The 27,901-nt window shown below is 42.3% G+C and overlaps 1 protein-coding gene across 1 annotated transcript in view; it reads left to right on the forward strand.

Moving 5' to 3' along the window:
- EIF4B (eukaryotic translation initiation factor 4B) overlaps window positions 1-27,603 on the forward strand; it is a 46,109-nt gene extending 18,506 nt beyond the window's left edge. The window contains exons 3-15 of the mRNA XM_061614589.1: window positions 1,402-1,610; window positions 6,251-6,367; window positions 10,683-10,737; window positions 11,362-11,502; window positions 13,376-13,492; window positions 14,438-14,620; window positions 15,146-15,383; window positions 16,411-16,520; window positions 18,639-18,858; window positions 22,408-22,475; window positions 23,735-23,849; window positions 24,142-24,211; window positions 25,286-27,603. Of these exons, the coding sequence (XP_061470573.1) occupies window positions 1,402-1,610; window positions 6,251-6,367; window positions 10,683-10,737; window positions 11,362-11,502; window positions 13,376-13,492; window positions 14,438-14,620; window positions 15,146-15,383; window positions 16,411-16,520; window positions 18,639-18,858; window positions 22,408-22,475; window positions 23,735-23,849; window positions 24,142-24,211; window positions 25,286-25,366 (1,724 nt within the window). The 3' untranslated portion in view covers window positions 25,367-27,603. The remainder of the gene's footprint in view (window positions 1-1,401; window positions 1,611-6,250; window positions 6,368-10,682; window positions 10,738-11,361; window positions 11,503-13,375; window positions 13,493-14,437; window positions 14,621-15,145; window positions 15,384-16,410; window positions 16,521-18,638; window positions 18,859-22,407; window positions 22,476-23,734; window positions 23,850-24,141; window positions 24,212-25,285) is intronic.
- The last annotated feature ends 298 nt before the right edge of the window (window positions 27,604-27,901 follow it).

The raw sequence follows: 27,901 nt of genomic DNA on the forward strand, positions 1-27,901 counted from the left end.
GTCTTCATTTTCCTTCAGATTCCCAGCCTGACCAATGACCCTTCAACAGTGGGGGTTTTATCCTGACAATGTGACAGCAACTTTAATGGTTCACAGGTGGAGGCCAATGGTAAGGTGATTGTGTCCTCAACAGGGCAATTTCTTCTGTGTAAACTGGGAGCTTCCACAGCACAGGGACTGAATACTTATGCAAGCAACATGTTTCAGTTTTTTATACAGGCATACCCTGCTTTAATGTATGCAGTGGGACCGGAGAGTGTACTTTAAGTGAAAATGTACTTAAAGTGAAGCAGTTATCTTCACTTGTACTGCATGCAATCACCACTAGAAGGCAGCGGCGTCATGCCAATAAAGTGTCCGTTATTGCGAAGCGCTCGTACTTTAAGCGGGGTATGGTGGAGTATGGAGCATGTACTTTATAGTGAGGCTACTTTAAGTGAAGCTACTTTAAGCGGGGTATGCCTGTATTTCTTACAAACATTTCCCAACATAAAACCAATGTCACCTGACAATAATTGATTTTGAGTTTGTGTTTCAAAATAAAATATCATACAGAACGAAATTACAAAATACCGTTTGTAATTCGGTAATATGAGAGCATTGGTCAGGGGTCTGAGTACTTTTGCAAGGCGCTATAAGACTGTTAACATGGCTTTTGTTAGACTTCATTGTAAATCGGGTTATTCTAAATTAAAAAAGACACAGATTGTTGAAACAGTTTTGAATTAGAATCTGAATTTTTTTTTAAAAAAGATTTCCCTCCACACACACTGTTGTACCTGGACAATCTCCTTATAAGCATGCAGGGCTGTTGCTCAGCTACAGTCACTGAGGCTTCAGTCAGGTAGTCTGAGGCTGCAGAAGATTGAAAGTGTTGCTGTAGCATATATCCCTACACATGAGAGACGCTTCTTCACTCATAGTGGTTCGCATGTAATCATGCCTCTGCCATTGGAACAGCAGACCTTCTCCTCCTATGATATTTGAGGGTGCTCTCAGCTACACACCTTGCAGTGTACATTCATCAACAGTCATTGACTGCCTTTTTCTCTTTGTAGAAACAACCATTTCCCTCTGCATTCTCATTGAATGGATGGTCTGGAGCCAGCTTTGGGCTTCTTATGTTTTTGTGCAGTGTCTTATTTTGTGAGGAGAGATCTGTGTCATAGGAAATTGCTTATATAGTGACATGGCAGTTTAATAGGTTGTAGTTTGCATGCAAAAAGGATCCCGTATTGGGATAGTCTGTGGTGGAGGCGCTCTTGCCCTAATGACCCTTTGGTCCCTATAAATCTCCAGTATTTGCTTTGCTGCCCACAAATCAAATGGAAGCTGTGTAGTCTTTGCTTTTGGTTGTAAACGCTGCATAGTTTGCTAATGTGCAAAACTTTTCCCTCCTAGTTTCTACCACCTGGCATAGCAATGATGACGATGTGTACCGAGCCCCTCCAATTGACCGTTCCATCCTGCCCACTGCACCCCGGGCAGCTCGGGAGCCCAATATTGACAGAAGCCGTCTCCCAAAGTCACCTCCCTACACTGCCTTTCTGGGGAACTTACCCTATGATGTGACAGAAGAGTCTATTAAGGACTTCTTCAGAGGACTTAATGTGAGTATTTCATGGGTAGCTTTTAAGTTTCTTTTCTTCATGTGATATGTTCACTTCCTGTTAGTGCAACATGGAATCTGGTGGAAAACATTCAGCGGAAGAGATTCAGGCATTCTTTGATAAGGGGACAACCAGGTGTCACCTTGAGATAGCAACATTCTTTTCAGTTGTGTGAAAATGGTAATGCCAGAGAAATTCCACACATGGCGCCTTTTTTAGAAGATGCTCCTGGTACAAAACTTCATACAGGTTTCCATAGAGTTTGCTAGAAATCCCAGGCCTCTTCTGTGAAGTGAGAATATCTTTTCATTGTTGCTCTTTCAAGTGTCTTAACACTTTAAGTGTGACTCCCAAGAGCCCCTTTATAAAATGAGAAAAATTATTTGGGTGTTTATATTGTTTCTAACACTTTAATTCCTCGCAGCCCGGAAGGCACTAGCACTCTCAACTCCACTGTTTTCAAATAGTGTTGAGTGTTGTGCTAAGTAAACCTCTTAATTATAAATAATAGCTGCCTGCTTTTGGTTAGTCCAAAACCGGAAGCCACACCTTAAGATAATGGCATTTCATGCAGTTTGCTGAGTGGGTGATTGGTCAGGGTTCTTGTCTCCAAACATATGGTAGGTGATGGACATTTTTTTTAAAAAATGGAGGCAGATACTGTGCTTCCACTTGAATATATAACAGCAAGAATTACCCTGCCCTCCAAGGAAAACCCAGACTTTGGGTCTAAGTTCCTGTTTTGACGGTGCCACGTCCTAATGTCCCAGAACTGTGGGATGACTGTGTGCATCAAGAATGTGATACCCTCTCCTCTCCCCACCCCAACACCATCAGATGGGAAGGAGTTAAGGCCAGAACAGTGAATCACAAAGAGGTGCAACAGGTAGCCTTTGTGAGAGGCACTCTGGACTCATAGGAACTGTTATTTCACACAGCATTGGAGCGTTTCTCTTGTGGCACATGGTTTGGGAATTGTAGCTCTAGTCACCAGGACACTGGAAGGACAGATCACAATTCCCAATAGACAAGCCTCTTGTTTTGAAATCCTGTACATAGCTCAGGGCTAAAAAGAAACGTGACAGGTGTGGTGAAACTGCATTTGATGTTCAAAGAAATTTTCTCTACATTTAAGGAAAGCATCATTGATCTTTGTTGTGACACTTGCCGTGAATCAAGTTCATAGAAAGAACCAACTGTCCTGTAATGGTAAAAAAAATAAATAACATTTCTCCTTGTTAGCCATTAGACTAAACAAACATTTGGTAGCCTGGAATTCCACTGTTGTAACAGTGTGAGTGTGCAGTGTAAATAGAAATGCAATGGCTGCCAGTTACCTTCTAAGCAACTTAAGACCCTACCCATCTGAGCCTTGCCTAGGAGTTCTGCTCATCCAGTGCCTTAGAAGTGCAAAACTTTCAGATTATCTGATAAGCAAGCTCATGTTTATTGCACTCTAATGAATATTGTTTTCTAAACAATTTGTTAGTTAATACTGTTCAGTTTTCATAGAAGTTCCAGTATACCCAACCAGTTTTAAAAATGCCCCATTGTTGTTTTATTTGTAGGGATTTTAAAATCTCCATGGCTGGAGGCAGCATGCTTCTGAATTCCTGTTGCTGGAAACTAAATCTAAAAACACCACTCCGAGTTAGACAAGTCAAACAACCAAAAATGCAGAGTAGCAGTCTTTTTGTTGGAAAGATGCATAGTTCAGATCCTAATCAAGTGATGTATAAACAAAGTTTATGCATTGACCCTGTTTGCATGCAATACTAAGCTAAACCATGGCTTAGCATAAACACACAGGTTCCTGGAAAAGAGATTGTAACCACTGTGCTTTGCCCCCAGTCCTGCTGTTTTCACATTACCTGAGGCTAAGGATGGATTTGGCTTGGTGTGTTGTTTAAACCTGGTCTCATGGTGTGTCTCATTCCAGACAGGCCATCAACTGTCATCAAGGTTTGTAACCATAAGCCCAGGTTTGCATGACATGCTAAGCTAAACCATGGCTTTGCCCCGGGCAGCATAGCAACAAGGGGACTGGGGGAGGAGCATAGCAGGTAGATCTCCTTTCTGGGAATCTGCATGTCTGTCCTAAGCCATGGTTTGGCGTAGCATTACATGTGAATGGAGCTGTTGTTGGGATGAATTGTGGACAAACTTTTGTGCAAACTCTGGACATCCTTAGCATGTTGAGGACCTTCCTGCATTTGAATATAGCCAAAAGTACAGCAGAAGCATAACCCACTGGGAAAGTTCACTATTAATTTTCTTCACCCAGAATATCTGCTGTGACCTCCTTCCCTCTAGACAAACAGAACAGAAAAGCCCTTTGTATAGCTGACAAAGGTGTCTCAACCTTAGTGGGACAGAGGAAGGAGCAGGAGAAAATCAGTCCTGTTTGGCAAGTTGTCTTTCCAAGGCTGTAGCCATATGAACACTTTTGGATTCTTGATAATCAAAGGTTAAGTTGCTTTTGAGTTCTCGGCAGGTGAGTGGGCCATTGGGAGATCTATTTGACAACAGAAAATTGTCCATGAAAGTTAAAAGTTAAATTGTTTTTATATTATTTTTAAATTTTAAAATTGTGTTTTAAATTGTTTTTAAAATATGTGTTTTTAATTGTATATTTGTTTTAATGTTTTTGATTGCTGTAAACCGCCCAGAGAGCTTCGGCTATGGGGCGGTATACAAGTGCAATCAATCAATCAACCAATAAACAAACAAACAAACAAATAAACAAACAAATAAATAAATAAATAAAAGCAGCAAAGAAATAAATTAATGGCCCTCTTTTTCAGTAGTATCAAAAGTTTACTAGTTAACTTCTGTGACAAGTATGCTGAATTAATTGCTTCTAAACTGTTAGCTTATTTACTTTATTGAGTGACAGTTTTGTGCTAGATGAGCAGAGCATTAGCTGAGAACTGAAGAGTTTTTTCAACAGGAGCTCTGTTGGCTACTCATCAAATAACTTGAAGCAGCAATATTGGGGCCTGTTAAATTTCTAGGCTTGGTGGGGAGAAGTACAGAGGAAGTAACAGGAAATTTTAAAACATGAGTAGTACCAGCGGCAAAGGGGTGGCGCTGGAAGGTCAGATCATAGAATACAGCTTAATGTCATTGGGTCTTGAATTGAATGTTACTCCCATAACAGTATGCTCTGCTGATCAAAGCAGACTGTTCCTAATGGGTGAAATGTTATTTTATTGAGTGCCTAGCCCCAGCATTTGCCAACCTGGCACCTTCTCCATGGGGAGTTGCAGTCAAAAACATCTGGAGGGCACCAGGTTGGTGAAGGTTCTTAGGCTCTGTGGGGTTACTACATTAAACTGGTGGTAGGGGTGGATAGTTACAGTATGCATGGACCTTTGGAGAGCAATACACAAATCACTCCTAAGCTGCCTACAAAGCTTTACAGTAGGGCCCCACTCATACGGCGGGTTACGTTCCAGACCCCTGCCAAAAAGCGGAACTCCGTCAATAAAATGGTGCCCGACGCCCAAAAAACGCAGTAAAAGCGGAACAAACACCATATGAGTGGATCCTTACTCTAATTGAAAGCTGCCATATTGCTGAGTGACAGTTTCCTACCCACAGCTTGGTGCTCACTCTTAGTGGTGTGGTCGTCTCTAAAGGTTTGTGATTTAATTCTTCACAAAGAACTACAGGGTTTTCCCCCTTCATCTGCAGCAATTGCCAGGGCCCCTTCAAGACTTAGACATAATAAGAGTGGGCACACAACTGTCATAGTCCTGTTACTAGATCTGGTATATTAAAGGCACCAGGACCTCTGTACATGAGCATTAGTCATGCTGCTTTTTTAGTGGATTTGAGGGAGTTTATCTGCCCTGTCAGTCATTCAAACTATTGTTAGCTAGAACAGGGGTGGGCAGACATTAGGCTTGTCAGATCTACTTGGTGTTTTATTAGAATGCCAAGATGTACCAACCAGATCCAGGGGCAAAAGATCCAGTATTAGAGAACAGAGTGCCTGTGAGTACATTCTGAGCCTAGGAATTTGTTTCCTTCATTTTGACAGCCTATTTAGATGGAAAAGGCCATTTTGTTGCTATTGTTAAACAAGTGGGAGTCAGTCCCTTGCTAGTCTATTGCAAATCATGCTGAACTCTTCCAGTAGATCCTAGTCTACCTTCTGCCCACTCCTGACCTAGAATGTCATTAACATCCTTGTAAGCACACTGCTTTGCTTCAAATCAGGGTGGTTAAGACTGCAATCCTGTACACACTTAGTTGGGGGTAAGCCCCATTGAACATGGTGGGAGGTAGCCTGAGTAGACATGCATACGATAGAGCTGTAAGCGATGTTTTTCTTCCAGTGTTATTACACTGGCTTGTAACACAGTAATTGGTGTTAGTTATGCAATTATAGAATCAAAGGGATGTGACAGTAATTTCATTAGTATGGAGTATAATATTACATGGTCTGATTAAAGGAGTGAAAATCCTAGCACCTTCATGCACTTCTGTCTGTCTCTTTCCAAGTGACTTATTCTGCCTGCTATCACAAGCTGATTATTTTAAATAAGTGCCAGGGGTGCTGTTTTTGCTACCATTGCCACACTCTTGTAGGAAGATAGTTACTTAACATCTTTTCCTCTCCCAAACAACTGTAGATAAGCGCTGTTCGTTTGCCACGAGAGCCTAGTAATCCAGAGAGGTTGAAAGGATTTGGATATGCTGAGTTTGAAGACCTGGATTCCTTGCTCCGTGCTTTGAGCCTCAATGAAGAGGTGAGTTGAAACCTGCCAAGAAAAGTAGCCATATCCTTTCTGTTGTGGCTTGATGTCCCCAGCCTCTGAGGCTTAAAGAAAATAAAAGGAAGCAAAACTCTTGGAAATTTCACTGAAGTATTGGGTAATGTTGCATAGAAGGTACTTCACTTTGCAGATATAACTATTAGAGAGGAAAGACTAATTCAAAGAGATAACCTGTGACAGTATCTGGTGCATTTCTGTCAGCTGATGTGAAACTTCTAAGCATGCAGAAGGTAGTAACTGGAAGATGAAGGCAGATTATGTAAGCTGTCCAGCCTCATTGTACACTTTAAACCCAATCTGCATGCATGATCAGCAGCTAGTCGGAGTTCTTTGTTGAACTATCCATATATGATTAAATACATATACTTCTAGAATAGTAACTGATGTTTCTATGCCCCATGTGATAAGCTTCTATTGAAGCTTTGTTTCTCTTAAAGTCCACACTTTGCTCTTTGTTTTCTGACAGATGGGGGCATGGTGCTCACACAAGGGTACTATACAGTAATAGTAAGCACTTCCCACCTGCCCTCTAGGAATCAGTCGGTGAGGGGGTTAGATGGTGGTAAAGGAAGAGTAGGCAAAACTTTAATAAGTTGTTTCACGTGGTTAGCCACCGGAGATGAACCCAGCTCTTTGTCCATGTAGATGTCACAGTGATTACATCAAAATCCTAAGAAAACAGAGTTGTATATGTGTATCTCAAAAGTGGTGCTGTTAGATCATCAAACACATTAATTAGAGTTGAAAGGCAGTATTCAAGGAATTAACCCTTTGCAAGAGCTGGATTACCAGTAAAATCACTTAGAATGTTATAGTTGCTCTCTCTAGAAATGTTCTTTTCCTGATACTGTTTGCAAACTTAAGGGCAGAAAACCTGTTGTCTTATGCAGATCTCAGTGAGTCAGATTTCTGCAAGATGCACAAAGAATGGCAACATACATTCTTGAAATAATACACGCTTCACTTGGAAGCAATGCTGGAAATAATGTGTTTTAGGGAGATGCCTCAAGTATTCTGATCTCTTTATTTTTGCGAAATGGATATTAAAATGCAAATGTTTTTTTAAAAACCCCCGATAATAATAATAAATTTAATTTATGTGTCGCCTATCTGGCCGATGGCCACTCTAGGCGACGTACATATAAACAATTGAAACACAGTACAATAAAACACAATAATACAATAATGCAGCAGCAAAAGCAATACTAAACCAGGGTAAGAGGCATGTTAATCATAGCAGTTAACCCACCCCGGAAATCCCAAAGGCCTGTTGAAAGAGCCAGGTCTTTAAGGCTTTACGGAATACATTAAGGGAAGAGGCGTGCCGTAGATCTTGTGGGAGGGAGTTCCAGAAGGTGGGGGCCGCCACTGAGAATGCCCTCTCTCTAGTTCCCGTCAATCTAGCTGTTTTTGTCGATGGGATCGAGAGAAGGCCCTGTGTGGCTGATCGTGTCGGGCGGCATAATAGATGGCGTTGAAGGCGCTCCTTTAGATAAACTGGGCCCGAACCGTATAGGGATTTAAAGGTTAATACCAACACCTTGAATTGGGCCCGGAAGACAACTGGAAGCCAGTGTAGTTCGAACAACACTGGTGTGATGTGATCCCGGCGGCGACTATTCGTAAGTAGTCGAGCCGCCGCATTTTGTATAAGTTGTAATTTCCGGACCGTTTTCAAGGGTAACCCCACGTAGAGCGCATTACAGTAATCCAGTCGAGAGGTGACCAGGGCATGTACCACCAGTGGGAGCTGATGAACAGGAAGGTAGGGTTGCAGCCTTCGTATGAGGTGTAGTTGATACCAGGCTGCCCAGCTCACTGCTGAAATCTGAGCCTCCATGGACAGCCTGGAGTCAAGTACAACCCCAAGGCTGCGGACCTGGTCCTTCAGGGGTAGACTTACCCCGTTGAACTTCAGGTCAACATCTCCCAACCTTCTCTTGTCCCCCACGAGTAGTACCTCGGTCTTGTCGGGGTTCAGCTTCAGTCTGTTCCTTCCCATCCATCCACTCACGGATTCCAGGTACTTGGACAGGGTCTCCACAGCCGACTGAATACTTTGGAAGATGCTTTGTATACATCTGAAATAGATTGTCTTTGAAAGTCTCTAATTGGCTACAGAAATTGGATGCAGTCAGATGGAGAATAGCACATTGATTCTGAATAAAAACCCAGAGGAGGAGGAGACATGTAGTTATATCCAACAGTTCAAGTTAGGTGCATTAGAATAGCAACATTTAATATTTTTTTAAGCTTGGGGCCCTCCCTCTTAACCACATTTTCCAGCAATGGGCTCAATTTTTATTCTCCTCCTGCTTCCCTCCCAATTACATAGAAGACATCTATAGTTAAGTGGGGGGAAATAGCACAGTGATTGATCAGAGTAAAATTGGATTAAATTAGCCACATCTCAGAAGTTATTTTCCATATTCTCGATCTTCAGGGCAATCCATAAATGTAAGTAGGGATAGCAGTGGTCTGCCCTAATTGGGATGGCTCATGTTTCAAGAAGTCTGGATCAAGAAATTGCTGTTTTCTCAGAGACAGGCCTGAGAAATAGGGTTGTATTCAGCTAACTTCTACTCAGAGTAGACCCATTGAAATGACTGAACCTAAGTTAGTCATGTCTATTAACTTTAATTGGTCTAGTCTGAATAGGACTAGCTTTGAATACCACCCATTGTGTTGCCTTTCCGCAGCAGGAGGGCATTTTCAGATGGTTGTACCCCTTTCTTAAATAGCTTATGTAGGTTATTCTGGTGGTCGATGCTTGGCAAGTGATGCTGCAGCAGACATTGTTATCTGAAAGTGTTTCTTGCCTAATGCAAGAGCTTGAAAGCATAATACCACTTGCCAGATAGATGACGAGTAATATTAAAAGAATTTATATATCGACTTTCATTTCAAGAACAAATAGCGATGTGGCTCACAAATAAATGCCAACAGCAAAATAAAAAGAAACCAGTTATAAAAATACAACTACCCATCAATTAAAATACATAGTAAAAACAACTATATTAAAACATCAATAATTAAAACATATAATAAACAAGCCCATTAAAACAGCACAACAGTTAAAATGCTTATGCATTTATAAGATCTGAAGATTCTTTGGAAGAACTCTTAACCTGTTGACTAATTTGGTGAATTGTTGTATGACACCCAGACAATTTTCCTGTCTTAACAAAAAAAATTTTTTTTGCATGGGACAAAGCTAAAATAGGAACAGGATAGCAGGTTTGTAAATTGTGAGGGAAGTTAGGGGGTTTATAGGCGCAGCAGCTTAAAATATGGGGTTGTCTGCAGTGCTGCATGAGCAAAGTTTCCATTTGTGTAACACTTCCCCTTCTCTTCCCCCCCCCAACATGCCCTCAAAACCTGCTTTGGAGGGACTCAGCCCTGTGGAGCAGATTTTGAGGGTGCGGGGGGAGAGGAGAGGAAGTGGAGCTTCCATTGCACAACCAGAAATCTGTTGCACAAGTACAGCAGCGGTGGAGACAACCCTTGGTCTAGAAGTAGCTCTTGATACCCTATGCCAATCTATTTCCAATTCTGGAGGCTTTTCTTGTGCCATAAATAAGTTCTTCCCAATTTTGCCATGTGAAAGACAAAGGGAAAGATCCAGGAATTGGCTAAGAATGCAAGAATAAGCAAAGAGCAATGGGGTAAACAAGGAAGAGGTTTCTTTATTGAATGCAGTTTGGGCATTTTATGCTAGTAAGTAGTAGCAAGTCTGAATTTCCCCGAGGGACCAGTAGGACCTAAAGCATGTTCGAAAAATAAACTTTTTCTTGTTTAACCCATCATTTTTTGCTTCTGCTTCCAGTTTCTTTTTGGGGATCCCATCTTTGTTGCACTGTGAGCATAAGAGCAAAAATGCAACTTAATGTGCATCAAGAAGCTGATCCCTTACATTAGCTTATACTGAAAAAGTTACAGAACTTTTGAAGTAGCTTTGGCTTGAAATGGAGAATCTCTTAAGTACAAATTGAGTGTAATGCAATTAGGCACATTAAAAGTTTTGACCACTCACATTGGAGAGAACCCATGAATGACATTATTCTTATGCACACCCAGTTCCTATGTTCTCCAATACATCAGTGCAGGTGATGGTCTACAAATGTAAATCAGGAACATTGGGGGACAAAATCCAGTGACGATCTAGAGCTATCAGGGCATCCATTTACTCAGCACTAATTATATGCATTAATCAAATACAGTCTTGAGCTTGCTGGGCACCTTTTTTAATACAGACTTAAAACAAGCTAATGTTCCATTGTATGTTTAGTCTCTAGGGAACAGGAGAATACGAGTGGATATTGCTGATCAAGCTCAGGATAAAGGTAAGCATATGGCTTAGAGAAGAGAGGTCTTGCACCAGCTAAATTTTATGTACAAGGGCTGCAAATAAAGCAGTGAAACTGCTCAGTTTTCCCTCCACCTACTAGCAAGTCACTTCAGTGTCAGGGTGAAATTGAGAAGGAGTGCTGAATACTTGTTGGTTTTACCTTCACAGTGATGGGGCTTTTTTTGACTTAGCTTATCAGGTTCAAGAGTACTCATTGCAAGGGTACTAAGTAATGTAGAATTATCACTGGATTCCCATTGTCTTAAGAATGCCTCTCTAGCCCAGTGACTGAGGGCTCAAAAGGTATAAGCAGATGCCAAAGAGTATGCAGAGCCAACAATCTGTTGCCTCTTATATATGCAGTACTGTATGTAGTCTTGCCAAAGCTGATGGTTATTGCTTTGTCAGTGAAGTGATTGGCTCCTTTCTCCATTGTCCTTTACATCACAGTGGTTTTAAGGAGGCCTTCATTCACTTGGCCAAAAGAATTCTTGCTGCAGCCATGTTGGTTAACATCTGTTTTGATGCAGAGGATTTTCAACTTCCTCTACAGATGTGTGAATCCATGAAACTGAGTGTGCCATTTAACTGTTGGATTGTTTTTCCTTCCTTTACGCAGATAGGGATGATCGCTCTTTTGGTAGAGACCGTGATCGAAACCGGGATTCAGAGAGATTCGAGACTGACTGGAGGGCTCGTCCTGCTACAGATAACTTTGATGACTACCCTCCCCGCAGGAGCGAGGATAGCTTTGGAGATAGTGAGTTCATGACTAATTGTGTGCTGTGGCCTTTTCCCTTGCTCTTTTCTAATTTTTTTTACATGCTTCTAAGTAATCCACTGGGCACCTGAGGTGTGGAAATACATGTTACAGAGTTAAGGTTTGTTATGTCCACTTTTATTGTGTGTGTTTTTAAAAGAAAAACCCTTTCTTGATAATTTATTCTGACAAGAGTTGTTTGCCTCCCTGTACATGATTCTAGAGTGAATGCCAGGTCACTGACAACCAGTTACTATGGAAAGTAAGCAAGGAATTAATGTGTACTAGGAAAGGGCTGTAGATCCTTGGTAGAACATCTGCAGTTCCTGGTATCTCCAGGAAGGGCTGGCAGTGTCCCCAGTGTGAAACCAATCAGAATAGACAGTACTGAACTAGATGGACCAGTGGTCTTACTTTGATTAAGCCGCCTTCCTATGTTTTGGGCTTCTGGTGTCTATCCCTTCTTACCTACATTCCTACCAATATCCCTACTCAATGCAGGATTTGGAGAAGTCACTTAATTTGTACATATCCTTCATGTCAACCAACCAAGCTGGCCTGGTTCTAGAAACAGTCACTTGCTGCTCCAACTCCTGCATGATTTCTGTTCATGCTTTTATTTTGAGATAAGATAATTATGGGGCAGCATAACAGTCTTAGCAGCACAGGTGAGTTGAAGGCCTGTTCCTAACTTCCTAGTTCTCTCGAGTCAACTGAAAAGGGAAAAAGACCCTTTTATAATTCTCATACCCCAGGTTTGCGTCGCTTCCTGTGAGTTGGCCGCTCCTATTGAGGAAAGTACATTTCCTCTACTGTTCTCTAGCTTACTTGTGGTCTTTTTATTGAATTTTAGAACGTACAATAAAACACAATAAAATAACAGTAACCAGAAACAAAACTAGGGAGCAACAAACATATCTCCAGAATGGGATACAAAAAACATATACAGTAAAGCCTTAAAATAGCATACATAGGTATAGACCAGACAGATACAAATAATAAGTCAATAATGTGGGAGATGATCTGACCAAAAAGGTAAGTGGCTATCCAGAGGACATCTAGTACAACCTGGACTGGTAAGGTAAATCAGAAAAGGCCACCAAACAAACTCAAAACTTATCTGATTTTATTACTCCCTTACTTAATCGACTACACTGAGTCAATCTGTCCTGCAGCACAATATTCCAAACTTTACACCACCATCCATCAAATGAAAAAACTGAACTGTGGTTCCAGTGGTGGGCATTCTCCATTTTGGCAGTTTCTAGCAAGAAAATAATCAGGTTTTTATGGGAAAGCTGGGTGAATTCCTCCCGAAAAATAGAAAGGAGAGTCAGACCAAGTTTGGGCAGAATTATTTGGCACACAGTGGACGAGAAGTCCTTTGTTCAGGCTTCACCTCTGACATGGAACTCCTTAGACAAGCCACACTCTCATTCTTATTTTACCTGTTTCCTCAGTCTGATCAGTATAACCAAAGGTATTCTTGGTTTTAGTGTATTATGTACAACATGCAAAAGAAAAAAGCATGCTGAGAGGCATTCTTTGTTATCCCATAGTTGTGGCATTGCTTTTTCCTTGAGATTTCTGAAAAGGGAAAAGTAGGGTCATTTTTGGGGGGTACTTCAAAACCTGCTTTTGTGCATAATTTTCTACTGTGAACTTTCGGGTGTTGTGGAATACAAGTGTTAAATGCTTTCTCACAGTGCAAGGTGAAACAGCATTTCAACAATAAATAGTTTTGTAACTTAGCAGAATGGCAGCCATAAACATGGGTGATGCTTAAACTTCGTCCAGGCTGTGGCATACTTTTTCTGAAAGTCATCACTCTGGTTCTATCTTGTACATACTGTAACCTTGTTTTCCCACTTAGGGTATCGGGACCGTGATCGTTATGATTCGGATCGGTACCGTGATGGTCCCCGAAGAGAGATGGACCGTTTTGGGGGCCGAGATCGTTACGATGACCGTAGAGAATACGATAGAGGAGGTACTGTGGGTCTGGGGTTTGAGATGCTTACATGAGACATCACTTAATCTGAAAAATTGCTTACATTGTAACATGGGCTGTGTTGTGTAGCTCCCATATTCCCCACCTATTGACATGACATTTTTAGAGAGCAGTCTATTTTGTGTATAGTCAGGGTATGGAAGCATTTCTGTCTTGAAGGTGAAAATATTTAGAGGGGTTTTTTGTGTGTTTCAAGATTGATTACTGCTCTTGTGTGGAAGGAAATTTTGCTAGTCCTGCCTACTTGGTCTACATCTTGCGTGTGCTTCTGTGTCTGCAATGCCCTATTATCTGGATAATGTTAGCTAATGTATTGGCTGTGAGTAAATAGTAGATGAGACTAAATGTTATACCTTTGGACCTTTCTCTACCAGTTATCCTTTTCTTGGTTTCTGTGATGGTGCCATTTGTTTTTCCTCCAGGCCTGGGTGACCTAGTTATTAGGAGCGGTGCTTTCATACCAGTGCACATGACTTGCATCCTGGCCACTTAGCACTTTCCAGCTCTATTCATTATGCTTTGCTTTTGGTCAGGTTTTGAACTGAAGTGGAAGGTTTTTTCCCAAGATGCGCATGTAGGGACTGAAAAGAACACCCTGCAGACTATACATGACATCCTTTTGAAATTGGATTAATTTGTCATTTCTGTCCATATTTGGCTGCTGATTGATCAGGGACTGTGTGTCTCTGTTTGTGGATGTCATGTCAGGGAAACATTTTCATAGCTACATACACACATGTGTATTTGTCTGTGGATGTGTCGCACACTCTGAAGGCTACTCTCTTTTCTGGCTCCCCTGAGAGCACCCTGGGATGCTGCCCTCAGACATGTTGTGCTAGATTGAACCACTGTAACTTCCTTCCCCTGCAGGTTGTGCTAGATTGTTGTGCTAGATTGAACCACTGTAACTTCCTTCCCCTGCAGGTTTCGACTCTAGGTCAGGCAGTGGTAGAAGAGCCTTTGGCAGTGGGTACCGTCGGGATGATGATTTTAGGGGTGGTGGTGACCGCTATGAAGACCGTTACGAGAGACGGGATGACCGAATGGATAGGTGGAGCAGCTCACGGGATGACTATAGTAGGGATGACAGCCGGCGGGATGATAGAGGTAGGTTCAGTGCTTACTCAGAAGAAAAGGAGGAGGAGTTGTTGGCTTTGCCATCATTGCGTGTTATGTTCAGCTGCAGATTGTTCCATTGTCCCTTATTGCCTGTCATATTCAATCCAGGGCAAACTAGATTGAATTTGACCTTAAGACATAGATATTTTTTTCTTCTTATCCACCACCTATCCCCAGTGCATACAGTATGTGGCCAAATCCATCAAACACAGTAGTCTGGCCATTCTGAGAGCTGGAAAATCCACCTTTTGTAGATGGTTTGTCTAATAATTTATTGGCTCCTATTGGGCATTGGTCCTTATTCTGACTCTTGTTCCTGAGATCCTTTATGTGGCCTAAATGTCATATACCATTCAACCTTTAATCTGAACATACTTACCTAGCTAAGCTAAACATACGCATTTTTCACAAGTCTTTGCTTGTTAGATTTTCCCCAATTGTGAAACCAGTGGCTTTGGCTCTTCATTTTCTGCACTGTTCATTTTCTTCAACCTCCTGCTCTTTTCCCCTTAGGTCCCACTCAGAGGCCTAAATTGAACCTGAAGCCTCGGAGCACACCCAAGGATGAAGATACATCTGTAGCTCCTGCTACCCAGTCCAGCCGTGCAGCCTCCATTTTCGGGGGGGCCAAGCCTGTGGATACAGCTGCAAGAGAGCGCGAAGTAGAAGAGAGGCTACAGAAAGAGCAAGAGAAGCTGCAGCGCCAGCTGGAAGATGATAAGCCCAGGCTAGAGCGGCGGCCCCGGGAGCGGTGAGTGGCAGGAAAAGGCATGGTATGCGCACAGCCCTGCAGAGCAACTGCTGGAGCTGTCTGCAAATCTGAGCCTAGTATGATGCCAGGCTCAAGCTGGTGATCTTGCAGAAAGTGCTATAGATACACCCACAGCTCATCTGGTACTACAGAGCACCCCCAGAGTGTATTCATCCTGAAGAAAGTGAACTGTAACGTTCAGTTAGCTTGCCTTTGAAACAACATCTGTTGAGTCTGTTCAGATTGTTTTGTTTATGTTTGCTGCTCTGGGCTCCTTTGGGAGGAAGGGCAGGATATAAATTTAATAAATAATAATAGTTAGTGGAACTTGGTAGCTAGGTTTGTGGCATTAAAGAGCAACGTTTTGTAACTACTTGTGTAAGCCCAGAGAATTAATGCTGGGCAGGCATCAGGCCTGCCTAAATTGTTGTCTCCCAAACTGTGCTATTACAACATGTCAAACAGCCAAACTAGGCTAACACCAGGCGACTGCAAGGGCAAATCACATTACATGTAAGTCCCCAGCAAAAGTATCTTAATTTTAGTTAACACACATGAATTGTTGGTATCTCCTCAAGAGCAGCTAACAAACATTTCTTATCCCTTCAGGGCTCTTTCAGACTTGAACATATGAATGTTGAGGGTTATTTCCCAGACCTGCTGTCCAAAATCTCTTCACTTGGAGGTGACAGAGGTTGAAACTGGGCCTCATCTGCAGCAGGGATCATAGCTCAGTTGTGAAGTATTTCTTGTGGGCAGTGTGATCCAAGGCTCTTTTTCTCCAAAGAGGTTTTCTCCCCCCCTCCCCAAAAGGGGCTTTGGGAAGCTTCCTCTGAAAGGATATCTCTTTGAACATATGACATTCTCAATTTGGGAAAATTTGAGAGTATCTCCTTTTGGTCTCCCATCTAGGCACCGATTGGGGTTACATCTACTTAGCTTCTGCAGTGCAGCAGCATCAGTTGTGCATGCTTGATTTTTCCACATCTACAGTTCAGTAAACCTAGCTTTTCTGAATATGCTCTAGACACCCCAGCTGGCGTAGTGAAGATAACCAAGAGCGGTCACGGACAGGGAGTGAATCCTCGCAGACTGGCAGTACAACCGCTTCTGTGGGGACAGGCCCAACAGGAAGAAGTAAGTTGCAATTCCCTCGACCCTGAGGCACATCTTGTTTCTGAAAAGCCCTGTTACTTATCTTGATTACAGCCAGTCCTCTTGTGTGCATTCCCATTGGGCAAGCTTCGGTTGAGTCGCATGACAAAATTTGGAGATATGGGGATTCTTAGTGCTTCATAATGGAAGTTGTCCATAACCTACCAACAGATCCAGAGTTCGGGTACTAAATAGCTGATCAGTAGGGAAGGTAATGGGTGATCAGTGGTGTGTTCACAATTTAATACAACCTTCCTCTTTTAAACAAATATTGTCCCTCTGTAAGAAGTTGGATTGCAAGTGGTTGGTGCTGCCAATCATGTAAAAAGCCTGACAGAATTGTGTTTTGTCTGTTTACAATAGACTGATCAACAAGATCTACAATTTTGGGCTGGTAGGCACATGCTACCTTGGATATGGCTGTTTCAGGGTTCCCACAGTGCCTTCAGGCAGCAGCAGCAGCATCCAACCTTCCCACCCCTTAACCTTTCCCAAAAGACCACGTGGGCACCACTGTGCAAAGGCACCAGGGACGCCCTTACCTAGCAGTGCTGAAGGGGCACACGCACACCTTGCTGGCATTTTCTGGGATGGTGGTGGCTGCAAACCCCTCAGCCTTCCTCCCAGCACTGGAACTGGGAAGGTAGTGGGGATCTTTGTGCAACTAAGAACAATCCCTGTCTTCCACTGCAGCGTCAAATCTGGAAGTAAAGCTGGTCATTTATTATGCTCTCCAGAGGGCAGTGCCTCACTTGCCACGGTGAGCAGATTTGTGTTTTTTTCTAACTAGACTGTCTCTCATTGCCCAGATATCTATTTGACTGGAATTTCCATTCTGCTCTCTGCTAGGAGTTAAAGCACAATGCATATGCTTCGCATGCAACTGAACACTGGCTTTAGTCTTGGTGAGAGTCTGTGAGGCAATTTGGCTAGGTTGACCTTTGCTGTAAACTGAGATGTATTTTATGTGTTCCCCCCCCTTAGCCAAATCGGCCATTAACAGATGGTGACAAGGGGTAGGAGAGAAATAGCATGCAGTATGGCATTTTAAAACAGCATTTAACAATCCTGAGACCCAAACTATATACATGGTGGATTTTTCTAAAGGTAGCACAGGTCGGGGTGGGAGCTGTGAACTTGATCATAGCAGTAGTGCTGGGAGAAATGATTAAGTCTTTCTGTGTAAGCTGTTCATGTTTTGCAATCAAAATCCCTTCTATGCTTGTTTTCTCACATGCAGGCACGAATAGGATTTCAGTTGGTGAAGAGGCACATTTTTGTGTGTGTGGGATGATTTTCCTTGCATAAACAGCCTATACATATGGAAAGGATTTAATCACCTGCCCCTTTCCTCAACCACAGTCAGCTTCACAGCCTCTGTAAAAATGGAAATGGACTGCCTTCAAGTCGATTCCGACTTATGGCAACCCTGTGAATAGGGTTTTCATGGTAAACGGTATTCATAGGGGGTTTACCATTGCCTCCCTCTGAGGCTAAGAGGCAGTGACTGGCCCAAGGTCACCCAGTGAGCTTCATGGCTGTGTGAGGATTCAAACCCTGGCACCTTAACCACTACACCACACTGGCTCTCGGCACAGCCTCTGTGCCAACCTACTTATAGACTGAAGACTGGATAGTACAGCTGAGCTAAACTTCAAGGTTCTTTACACGTCATGCTTTTGATCACATAGGTTAGAGCTTTGTTTGGGGAGCAGCACATCTACCCCCAATCAGTTATGTTGAAATCTGGGATGTTTCTGTTGCTTCCAATGGGCAATTGATCACTTCTGCCCTAGGGAAGACAAAAAAGCTGACAAAAAAACTTATCAGGAAGTCTCCTTCCTATATTGGAATCATCAGTCTAGATATTTTTTTATAATTCTGTGGTTTTGGCATTGTGGATTAAGTACCAGACCCAGTTTAGGTTTACTTTAGTGTATAAACGCACTGAGTGATTTTGGTCATGTGTGTATTGGTGAAGCATCCAGCTAGCCTAGAAACACTGGGAAAATAACCCAGGAAAATGTATTTTCAGTAATAGAGCCTTGAGGGAGAAAACACGGCTCCCTACCCACATTGTTTTGTATACTGTCTCTCTAGCCTCACGAAGGAGGGAGAGTGAGAAATCATTGGAAAATGAAGGCAGCAGTAAAGAAGATGAAGGTCTGTCTCCCACCTCCAAGACTCCCAGGGAAGAGAAGCTTCCCCTGAAGGTGATGCCAGCTCCTCCGCCAAAAGAAAACGCCTGGGTGAAACGCAGCAGCAATTCTCACCCGGCACGCTCACAGAGCTCGGACTCGGACCAGTATTCCCCTACAAGGTGAGTGCCTCTGGGGCGTGGATGCACATGCTCCTCTTTTTAGTCTGTCCTTTTCAACCAATGAATTACTTTGCAGACGGGATAGGCTGCATGTTACTTTAAGGCAGGTGTGGGGAACCTTTGGCCCTCCAGATGTTGCTGAACTACAATTCCCAACATCCCTGGCCATGCTTGCTGGGCCTGATGTAAGTTACAGTTCAGCAACATCTGGGTGGCCAAAGGTTCCTCATACCTGCCCTAAGGCTTGATAGAATCCCAAATTACTATTATTTTTTAAATGCGAAACTTCTAGTAATTTTGGTTGCAGAAAGAATATTTTGAAAAGGTGATGGCAAAACATTAAGGAATGGGGGTGTAGAAGCCAAAATATTTAATTCACATGGGGTAGGTGTCATTCTGAACTCATGACTGAAATGTGCTTAACTAGACTTTTCTCAAAAGTTAAGGAGTTCTCCCCTGCCACCCACCCGCTGGGGAAAAAACAACAGCAGTTTCAGAACAAGAATACTGTGTAAAGGGAATCCAACTCTGTAATCTGGCACCTGTGGCATTCATGAAAATAACACCCTATTTCCTTCAGACTAAGTAAACCATTTATTTGTCAGCCTTTAGTCCTCTGCTTTGAACAAGTTGCTCATCCATCTACGGCAGAAGACAGGCCTGGCCTTCTGCTGTAAAAGTTAAGTATGTGTGAGAATAAAACACAAAGTTTTGATACTATGAACGTCTTTGCTATCCAACTATATTTGTAATGCTGACACAGCAGGTAGGAAAGTAGCTGTTTAGTTTTGACTCAGCAGAAGTCTCCTCAAGTAGTTAACCTGGATCAGAGAATGCTTCTATCTGTCTTACCTGTCTTACCTGTCTTACCTGTCTTACCTGTCTTATCTATCTATCTAATCTAATTTGTTAGGCGCCCATCTGGCAGGGGTTATCCTGCCACTCTGGGCGACGTACAATAAAATACAAATACATTCCATAAAAAGCATAAGCAGAAAAATTAAAACCACCCCTAGAACTGCAATCTAACAACCTAACCCCCCTCCCCAGCCTGGTTGAAGAGCCAAGTCTTCAAGGCCTGTCGAAAGCACAGCAAGGAGGGGGCCTGGCAGAGGTCAGTTGGCAAGGCATTCCATAGCAAAGGAGCCGCTACAGAGAAGGCTCTTGATCTAGTCCTCTCCAGTCTAGCTGCTTTTGTAGGGTGGTAGGTCTCAGTACAAGTCAGGGGTTCCAGCCTAGAAAACAAGGCTGGAACAAGGTGAACAGGAAAATCAAAATTCTGTGCCAGGGCAAACTGAATTCCACAGCAACAAGTTGAGTTATTCATTTATTTGATTTAAACCATTTATATACCACTTAATCATTTGCATTTCTAATATAAGAGTATATAAACTTGAACCTTGGCTGCTAAAAAAATTGTACCAAAGTAATCTATATTCCACATCAAGCAAACCCTAATTCTTTGACCTGTATATTGTGCAAATTTGCACAATTTTCTCTCTTGCATAATCTTGCTGTTTTGCATGTTTTTGGTTTGCATGTCATAAAAGGCAAGGGTTCAGTGGGACTTACTCCTAGGTAAGTGTGTATTGGATTGCAGCCTAAAGCTCCTACCCACTAAAGAATTTACCTTGATGATCTCTCTGGCTTGGAACTTCAACTAGCATTGCCCCAAACCTATCTTCACAACCATAAAAACTAGAAATTCACGCTTTCATGATTTCCAAAAAGCTGAGATACAGGTTTTCTTCAGTCCCACAGAATTACAGCACTCACAGACTGATCACCACAGCACAATATTTACCAGCAGAATGAATTTTTAAATTTAAACAAAGCTGTTGGGATTATTTAAATACAATACTTTTTTCCCTTAAGGTACATTAGTTGCTCTTCCTTTTGGGGTCCAAACAAAAAACAAGAAAGAAAGAAAGATCCAAGCTATTTCTGTTAGTTGACATTTATTCCTTCTGTCTTTTATCTCCTTTAATTTAATGAATCTGGGAGGAAAGAGAACATATAAACAACTATATGGATGACTGTCCAAAGTGCTGTTGCAAGGAAGGCTGTTGAGAAGGTTTAAAGAAAGCGACATATAACTTGATTTAAAATGTCTCAAGGATTTTGCCTGATACAGAATAAGGTCTGAGGCCATAGAGTCTCTGCTAGCTTATTTATCGCTGGTTTCCCATGAGGATACAATCTGATTCAGTATGGGAGAAGAGCTGCCTTTCCCATTCACCCTCCTTCTGATCTGCTATGTGAGATCCAATTGTTTGACTATTGTCAGGCCTTCAGCTTGTTGGAGAAGTGACTGCTGTTTCCTGTTGCTTTTAGTTCGTTAGTCTATAAGACTTTAAAAACAGACGTGAGTATACAAATTATTAGTCATGGGGAAGATCTCCAGGACACAGATGCTTTGTATTTGGGTGACTGCAAGCCACCTCTATAGCTTCTGAGATTGCTCCAGACATTGTTTGCACACTTTGAAGCCTACCTTTGTAGCCATAAAGGCCCAGAATGTATGTGGGTTTTTAAATGAAATCGGGCACCCTCAGGATGCTGAGCTTCAGTGGTGGCACCCTGGTTATGGAATTGCCGCCTCCCCAGAGAGGTTTCTTGGGGCTTATAATTGTGGTATTTTGCATACCAAGCAAATATTGTTTTACTTCTCCAAGCTTTTCAGTCTGTACATTATTTAACATTTGGGGAAGGGCTGTAGCTCAGGGGTAGAGCATCTGCAGAAGGTCGTAGGTTTAATCCTTGCATCTCCAGGTAGGGCTGGGAATGCCCCCTGCCTGGAACCTTGGAGAGCCACTGTCATCAATTGACCAATGGTTAGACTTGGTATAAGGCAGCTTCCTGTGTTCCTGTTATAAAATAATTGTAGGGGGATTTTTTGCTTCATCTCAGTGTTGCTTTGCTGTTGCTGGTTTTGTTGTTGTAGATTTCATGTTTGGCTCTTTACAATAAAAATTAACATACAGGGAAAAAAACCCTCACAAAAGTTAGTTTTTGGATGGTAAATAAGAATTGGAAACAAACTTTAAAAAAATTAAACCAACACAAAATTCCATGCTCCTGCAGGGCACATACAGTCTTATTTAGAGTCCTCCATGTGTGACTTTTAAGCAGTAGCTTACTTAAAAACTAAAATTGTGGATAACTCTGTTTTGGTGGCGGGGGGAGCATGTACACGCATACAAGGCCATGCTAGCTTGAAAGGTGCGTAGTTCCTGTTGTTCTTTGGTAGAAATATGTAAGCATGGTCTGATGCTCTGAGGAATTTAGTATTGATTTGACTCTTACATCATGGTTGATCATTGCAGGCTTCTTGTGTTTAGGTACACAGCTTTTTGCATGCTGTGTGTATGTTTGTACTTCTCTTGCCCTCTGGCTGCAGGCTTAAAGGCCTAAAAGATAGCTTCGCTAGAGATAAGAAACTTCAGCTTACTAAAATGTAGCATGGAGGTAGGTAGCATTTCCGGGAGTGTACAGTGTGCACAAACTTTAGGAAGTATCAACTCTATTTTCATCTGCTCTCTGTTGCAGTGGCAACCAGGCTGTGCCACCCTTACCTTCAGAAGATGGAGTGCCCTCCAAGAACACCCCAAGGAAAGGTAAGGCTAGAGTAGAGTGTGGAAACTTGCATGCAGGAGTCAGTGGGGAGGAGAGATTGCCCTGGGGATTGTAGATTTGCTGTGTGCAGTTATCATGCACGGCAATACACATGCAAATTTTATTACTGGTTCTGCACTGGAATTTGCTTCTTTGAGGAAATGCATAACATTTGAAATGGCCTTTATGGCAATTGAGTTTGCTTGTTCATGAATCTCTTCCTAGGAAGCATCTTAATGCAACTTCACAATACAATACAAACATACACAAGACAATTGCAGATATTAAAAATAGTTACAGATAAATGCAAGTTCCAGCTGGGATTTAAAAAAAAGCCTCCACTTTACAAGGAAAATCTCTACTTTAGGCCTGTCTCTTCACTGAGAGCCTTGAGAAGCATTAGATTCCCAGTGTTGCAACTTACTACTTGCATGTGTAGTTTCTAGATATATATTCCAGTTTACCAGGAGAGGGCAGCAGAGTTTTCTGTTGGGAGTCCAGTAAGAAGAAATGTCAAATTGAATCTGTTTGGGGAATTTCTGTTTGGATCTAGGTTTCAATAAGCTGTGTGTGTGTTCAGTCTATGTTACAACCCTATACCTGTCTTAGTGTCATTTTCACTCTCACTAGCAGGAGATCCTCTTAAGTTTGTATCAGTGGTAATGGTTTGACTGGGGAGTGGAAAGCATTATGGTACAAACTTGACTTTCCTGCCTGAGATGATAAAAAAAAAACTTTGTGCCATAGTCTTTATGTATGTTTACTTGGAAATAAGTCCCACTGTGTTCATTGGAGCGTACTCCCAGGTAAACATGTAGGATTCCAGCATTAACCTCTTCCTGGTGAAGGCAAGGACAAAGTATACTGCTACAAACTCTTGTTCTATTATCATGATCAAGTTTGTCAGTAAAGTGGCAAAGTATATTTGAAATTTCACTTCATAATGAAGTAATGCAGGAAACTATTATGACCTTAAAATTCAAGGAGGGAATCTAAATCAAGAGCACTAATTTTAAAGTAAGAAAAACTGTTGAGCCTTTCACATTTGTAGAAGATCTTTATGTAAAGAAAAATGAAGAGCTGAAAATAAATATTAAGACTTGGTACCCTGTCACAGGCAGAAGTAAATTTAATTGAAATGAAACTTACTTTCAGGTACATGACCTTTTAGTGTTAAGAGTCCCTGTAATCTGAGTGGATATCACATGGTTGAAATTATTTCAAGAAGGAATAATGGAAGACTTCTCTCAACTTATTTCAGGAGATGAGAATAGACCTGATGGAGGAAAGGAGAGTGTTCCAATAGGCCGAAGTGGGAGCTCTGGCTGTGGTCCTGGAGATGGAGGCAGCAGAGACCATTGGCAAGATTCAGATAGGTATTGTTGTCTTCACATCCTACTCTTCTAACTCTGGATTTGCTTTGGAGTGTTACTGGGGAGCCACTGTAAGTTGAAATAAAACAGCCGAAACCTTGCACATCTCATTTCAGTTTGCTGTCTAGGGCACACAGTGCTCTGGGTTGTCCAGACAGTTCTCCATGGGGCTGGAGTATAGATTGCCTAGCATTGTGACTTCGGTTTGGAGTAAAATGGTTCTGACTCCATTATTCTTATGTGTGTAAACCTTGCACTTTAGTTACTGTATTAAGGTGTTGGTAATCTCTTTCAGGAAAGAAAGTAAGGAGCATGACTCAAGATCTGCATCTGAGCCAAAGCAATTTGAAGAGAACCCTACCCCTGTAAGCACTGAATCTACTGCTTTTAAAGTAATTCTTGGTTAAATGCATAGGAAATTAGGCAGTGGTTCTTTGTCACTCATTGAGCTGGAGGATATCGAGGCTCCTTCTGCACTTTACCCTGTTAATTGTGAATTGGGTCCAACCAATGAAAAGTCATACTTTTGTTTATGATACCACTAGTGGAATTCCCTTGTGTTGTGTTGATATTTTTTTCCTCATAGCTATTGCAGTTCTGCTTCTCACAGAGTTGGTTCCCATTGCTGGCTCTGAAGGGGGGAAGTAGGCTTCACCAGGTCATGGGCAAAGTTCTGTTGATACTACTGGATTGCACATGGATGTAGGAATATACAAAATCAGTCACCAGAAAGCCAAGTATCAGTTTTCTAAATCCTAAACTGGAAATAAGGTCAAACCCCATCCTCACTGGTAGATCACATGTAAGATAGAGAGCAGGGTCCTTCTTGACATCTTCAGTTAACAGGGATAGCAGGGATGGGTTAGTGACCAAGGAGAAGCATTGAATTAGGGGTGGGGGATACTTTATACGAGGATGGCTTCATATGTTCAAGTTCTTTGTGCTCTAGGAGAACAGATAGGTATGTTTCATTTATATTCCAGTTTCCCATAATTATGCTCAAAAGTGGCTCACAGAAAGGCACATGTAAATTGGTTATTGAGTTCTCGTTTTGTTCTTTCCATTTCTGGGGGGGAGGGGAAAGAACCAATAAAAAAGTCTGCCACATATAGAACAAGAATCAGTAGAGCTTTCCTGGGAGTGCATGCAAAGAATCTTGGCCATAAAGCCCATTTTGTAAAAGGGGCATAGAGCTTATTTTCTTTCTCCTTCATTGCAACCCTGAGAAACGGTGATGGGGCCAAGGATCACGTAGTGAGCTTCACAGTTCCTTTTTTATCTGCCATTTCTGTCTACCCTCTAAGGATTGTGATGTACCATCTGAATAGCACCTGATAACCCACTTCCCTGTTTGTCAAACTTGTCATAAGACAGCTTTTAAGTGTCCAGTTTGGAGTGCTGTTTTTTAACGCCCCTTTCCTGGCTTTTTTTCCTTGCAGAAATTTAGCTGTGCTAGCAAGTATGCTGCTTTGTCAGTGGATGGTGACGATGAAGCGGAGGGGAATGAGTATGCTGACTAAACTGTCCAGTCCCTCCGTGCTGGCTCCTTACCAGTTGCCACCCAGGAACATTCGGCAAGCAAAACCAAACCTTTATTCAGACAAGACAGAAAAATAAAAGCCTACAAGTCAACATCTCCTTGGAGAGACCTTTCTTAAACCTTTCCTTTAAAAAAAATGAAAAAGTGATACAGTTTCTCTTGCATGCAGCTGCAGCCTTTAAAAGTATTGAACTAACTGGAGAAATCCCTGCAAACAAAAGTATAGCAAGAGAGAAAATGGCAGGTGTCTTTTTAAAAAAAAAAAGGAATAGGCCCAGTGTGTGTCTTGAGTGTGACTTCATGCAGCTTCTGATCACGTCCAGAGCCCCAGGTCCTTCCCATTAAAAGCAGAGGCTAGCACTTTAGCAGGCCAGGTGTGTATGAGTGAGCGCAGTGGGGACTTGGGCAGCTGAGAACTGTCTGTTTCCCGCTTTTGCTAGCTTGGTTGAGTTCTGCAATGTAACCTGGAAAAAAATACTCTTGAAAGCTTTAGTGCGTTGAAGGAGGAGGAGAGCAGTCTTGTCCTAATGGCTGGAGGAAGGGATGAGATGGCTGTCAAGGTAGAGGATTGCATCTCTGCACAAGTAATCCCTGAGTTTAGATGCAGGCTTTGCTGGGAGCGGGGGTTTCATTGCATTGTCCCAACTGTCTCTGAAATCCAACAGGTATGGAAAGCCCCAGGACAACACTAAGGCTGAAACTTAATGGAACTTTGCCTACCAAGGGTACCCTCTTCTTGAGAGCCTCAAAGATGATCCCAGTTTTGTACCCTTGCCTATCCCCATCATGAAGGCTGCTGACAGTTGCTTCTTCATTGAAAGCCACTTTCCATGTAGTTTGACCAAATAGTGCAGAGGCTCTCTCCATGCCAGCGGTCACTAGAACTGTGCAGCGCTGGTTTGAAGAGTGTGTGGTCAGTTTGAACCATGCAGAAAGTAACTTTTTATATATTAAAACAGGCTCCACCAAATGGAATCAGTTTTCAGTAACCTCCCTGAAGGGGACTGCAATATATGAAGGAGCCACTGGATTTATGGGAATCAATAGTTGAAAGAGGAATTTCTGGAGACTATAAACTTTTCTTGGAAGTTCCCCCCCCCATCCCTTCCTCTTCTTCCCCCTTTTAATCACTTGAGGTACCATCACAACCACTCACAAAATTAAATGGCACCTTTTTAACCTTGGGCACTGTTTAAAGGTAGCAAGAGTCATTGAAAGTGTGGCTGAGTATCTTTTACTGTTGGCATCATGTGACTATTCAAGTTCCTTCCTCATCTTGGGCAAGTAAGTGCACAACATGGCTGGCAAACGTTCTTCAGGCCTTGTGTAAAGGGTTTATTTTTAGCCCCCTTAATTACTTTTTTAAACTTCCTTCACCACCACCCCAGCACCGTCAGATGTCAGACATAACTGAGACACACATCTATTCCATTTGTTGTTGCAGTCTTGGTTCTTTCATTTTTTTATACCTTGAGTTTATGGGTAGGGGAAGTGGGAATTATCTGCACAGTGGAACTGAACTAGCACAAGGTTTTAATAGCCAACTCTCCAAAAACATGCTTTACACTGAGGTTGTAGAGTATCTGGCTAGAACAAGTGGTTAGCTTTACAAGGCGTGCGCATGCTCACCAAGGAGCTGCTACTTTTTACGTGGTGGTGGTGGTGGTGGGGGAAACTATGCCTTTTCCTCTTGGAAGCAAATCCAGCTGACTCAAATGCAAGATTCAGTGTGTTGCAAAGCCTGCTGTGGTTGGTGTCTTATTTCAATAACTTTTAGCTACAGTTTAAATCAGTCCTTTGAAACATAAAGGGTATTGGCATGTCCTGGGGGCTGGATATAAAGGAATGGGAGGGGGAGACCCTGCTGAGAGCAGATACGGATTTGAAATGCAATATTGCTTTGAGTGTGAAATGTGGAGGGGGGCTATATTTGAGGTAAACTGCTAATTTGCATACCCCAGAAGCATTCTCTACCCTCCCGTCTCTCCCTTGCCTATTCTCTCTTTCTCTCTGCGCTGTCAGGACAGGTTCACAAAGTGGAGGTGCATTTTACACATTCTAAAGACATGTAAAATTTGTACAAAATATCTTCTATGAAAATGATTTGTAATCTGTGTGGACTTCCTGGGAGATGTCTTTTATTATGTAAAATTTCCCCTCCCCCCTCCCTGCCTCAGTTTTTTGTTTTTCTCCAAATAAAACTAATCTTTAAAATAACACTTCAGTGCCAGAGTCCTTTGCAAGCGGTGTCTCTTCTGCATGAGCACAAGGAGGCAAGCAGATGTTGCACTCACATGTATGGAACGGATTAGTCCATTTCATCCATACAAGGTTCTGCAAACTGGTTTTCAAACTGTGTTCTGGTGTTCATCAGTGAGTCAGGGTGAAGTTTTACTGAAAGACAATTTCCTCAAATAACCAACTCTCCCCTCCGGTTTCTAGCAACCGGTATTCAGAAGCATGCTGCCTCTCCCTGTCCCATGGATTTAAGGAGCATCCCAGACAGTTGCATCAC

Source organism: Rhineura floridana, chromosome 3 (assembly GCF_030035675.1).
Source record: "Rhineura floridana isolate rRhiFlo1 chromosome 3, rRhiFlo1.hap2, whole genome shotgun sequence".
Classification (NCBI taxonomy): Eukaryota; Metazoa; Chordata; class Lepidosauria; order Squamata; family Rhineuridae; genus Rhineura; species Rhineura floridana.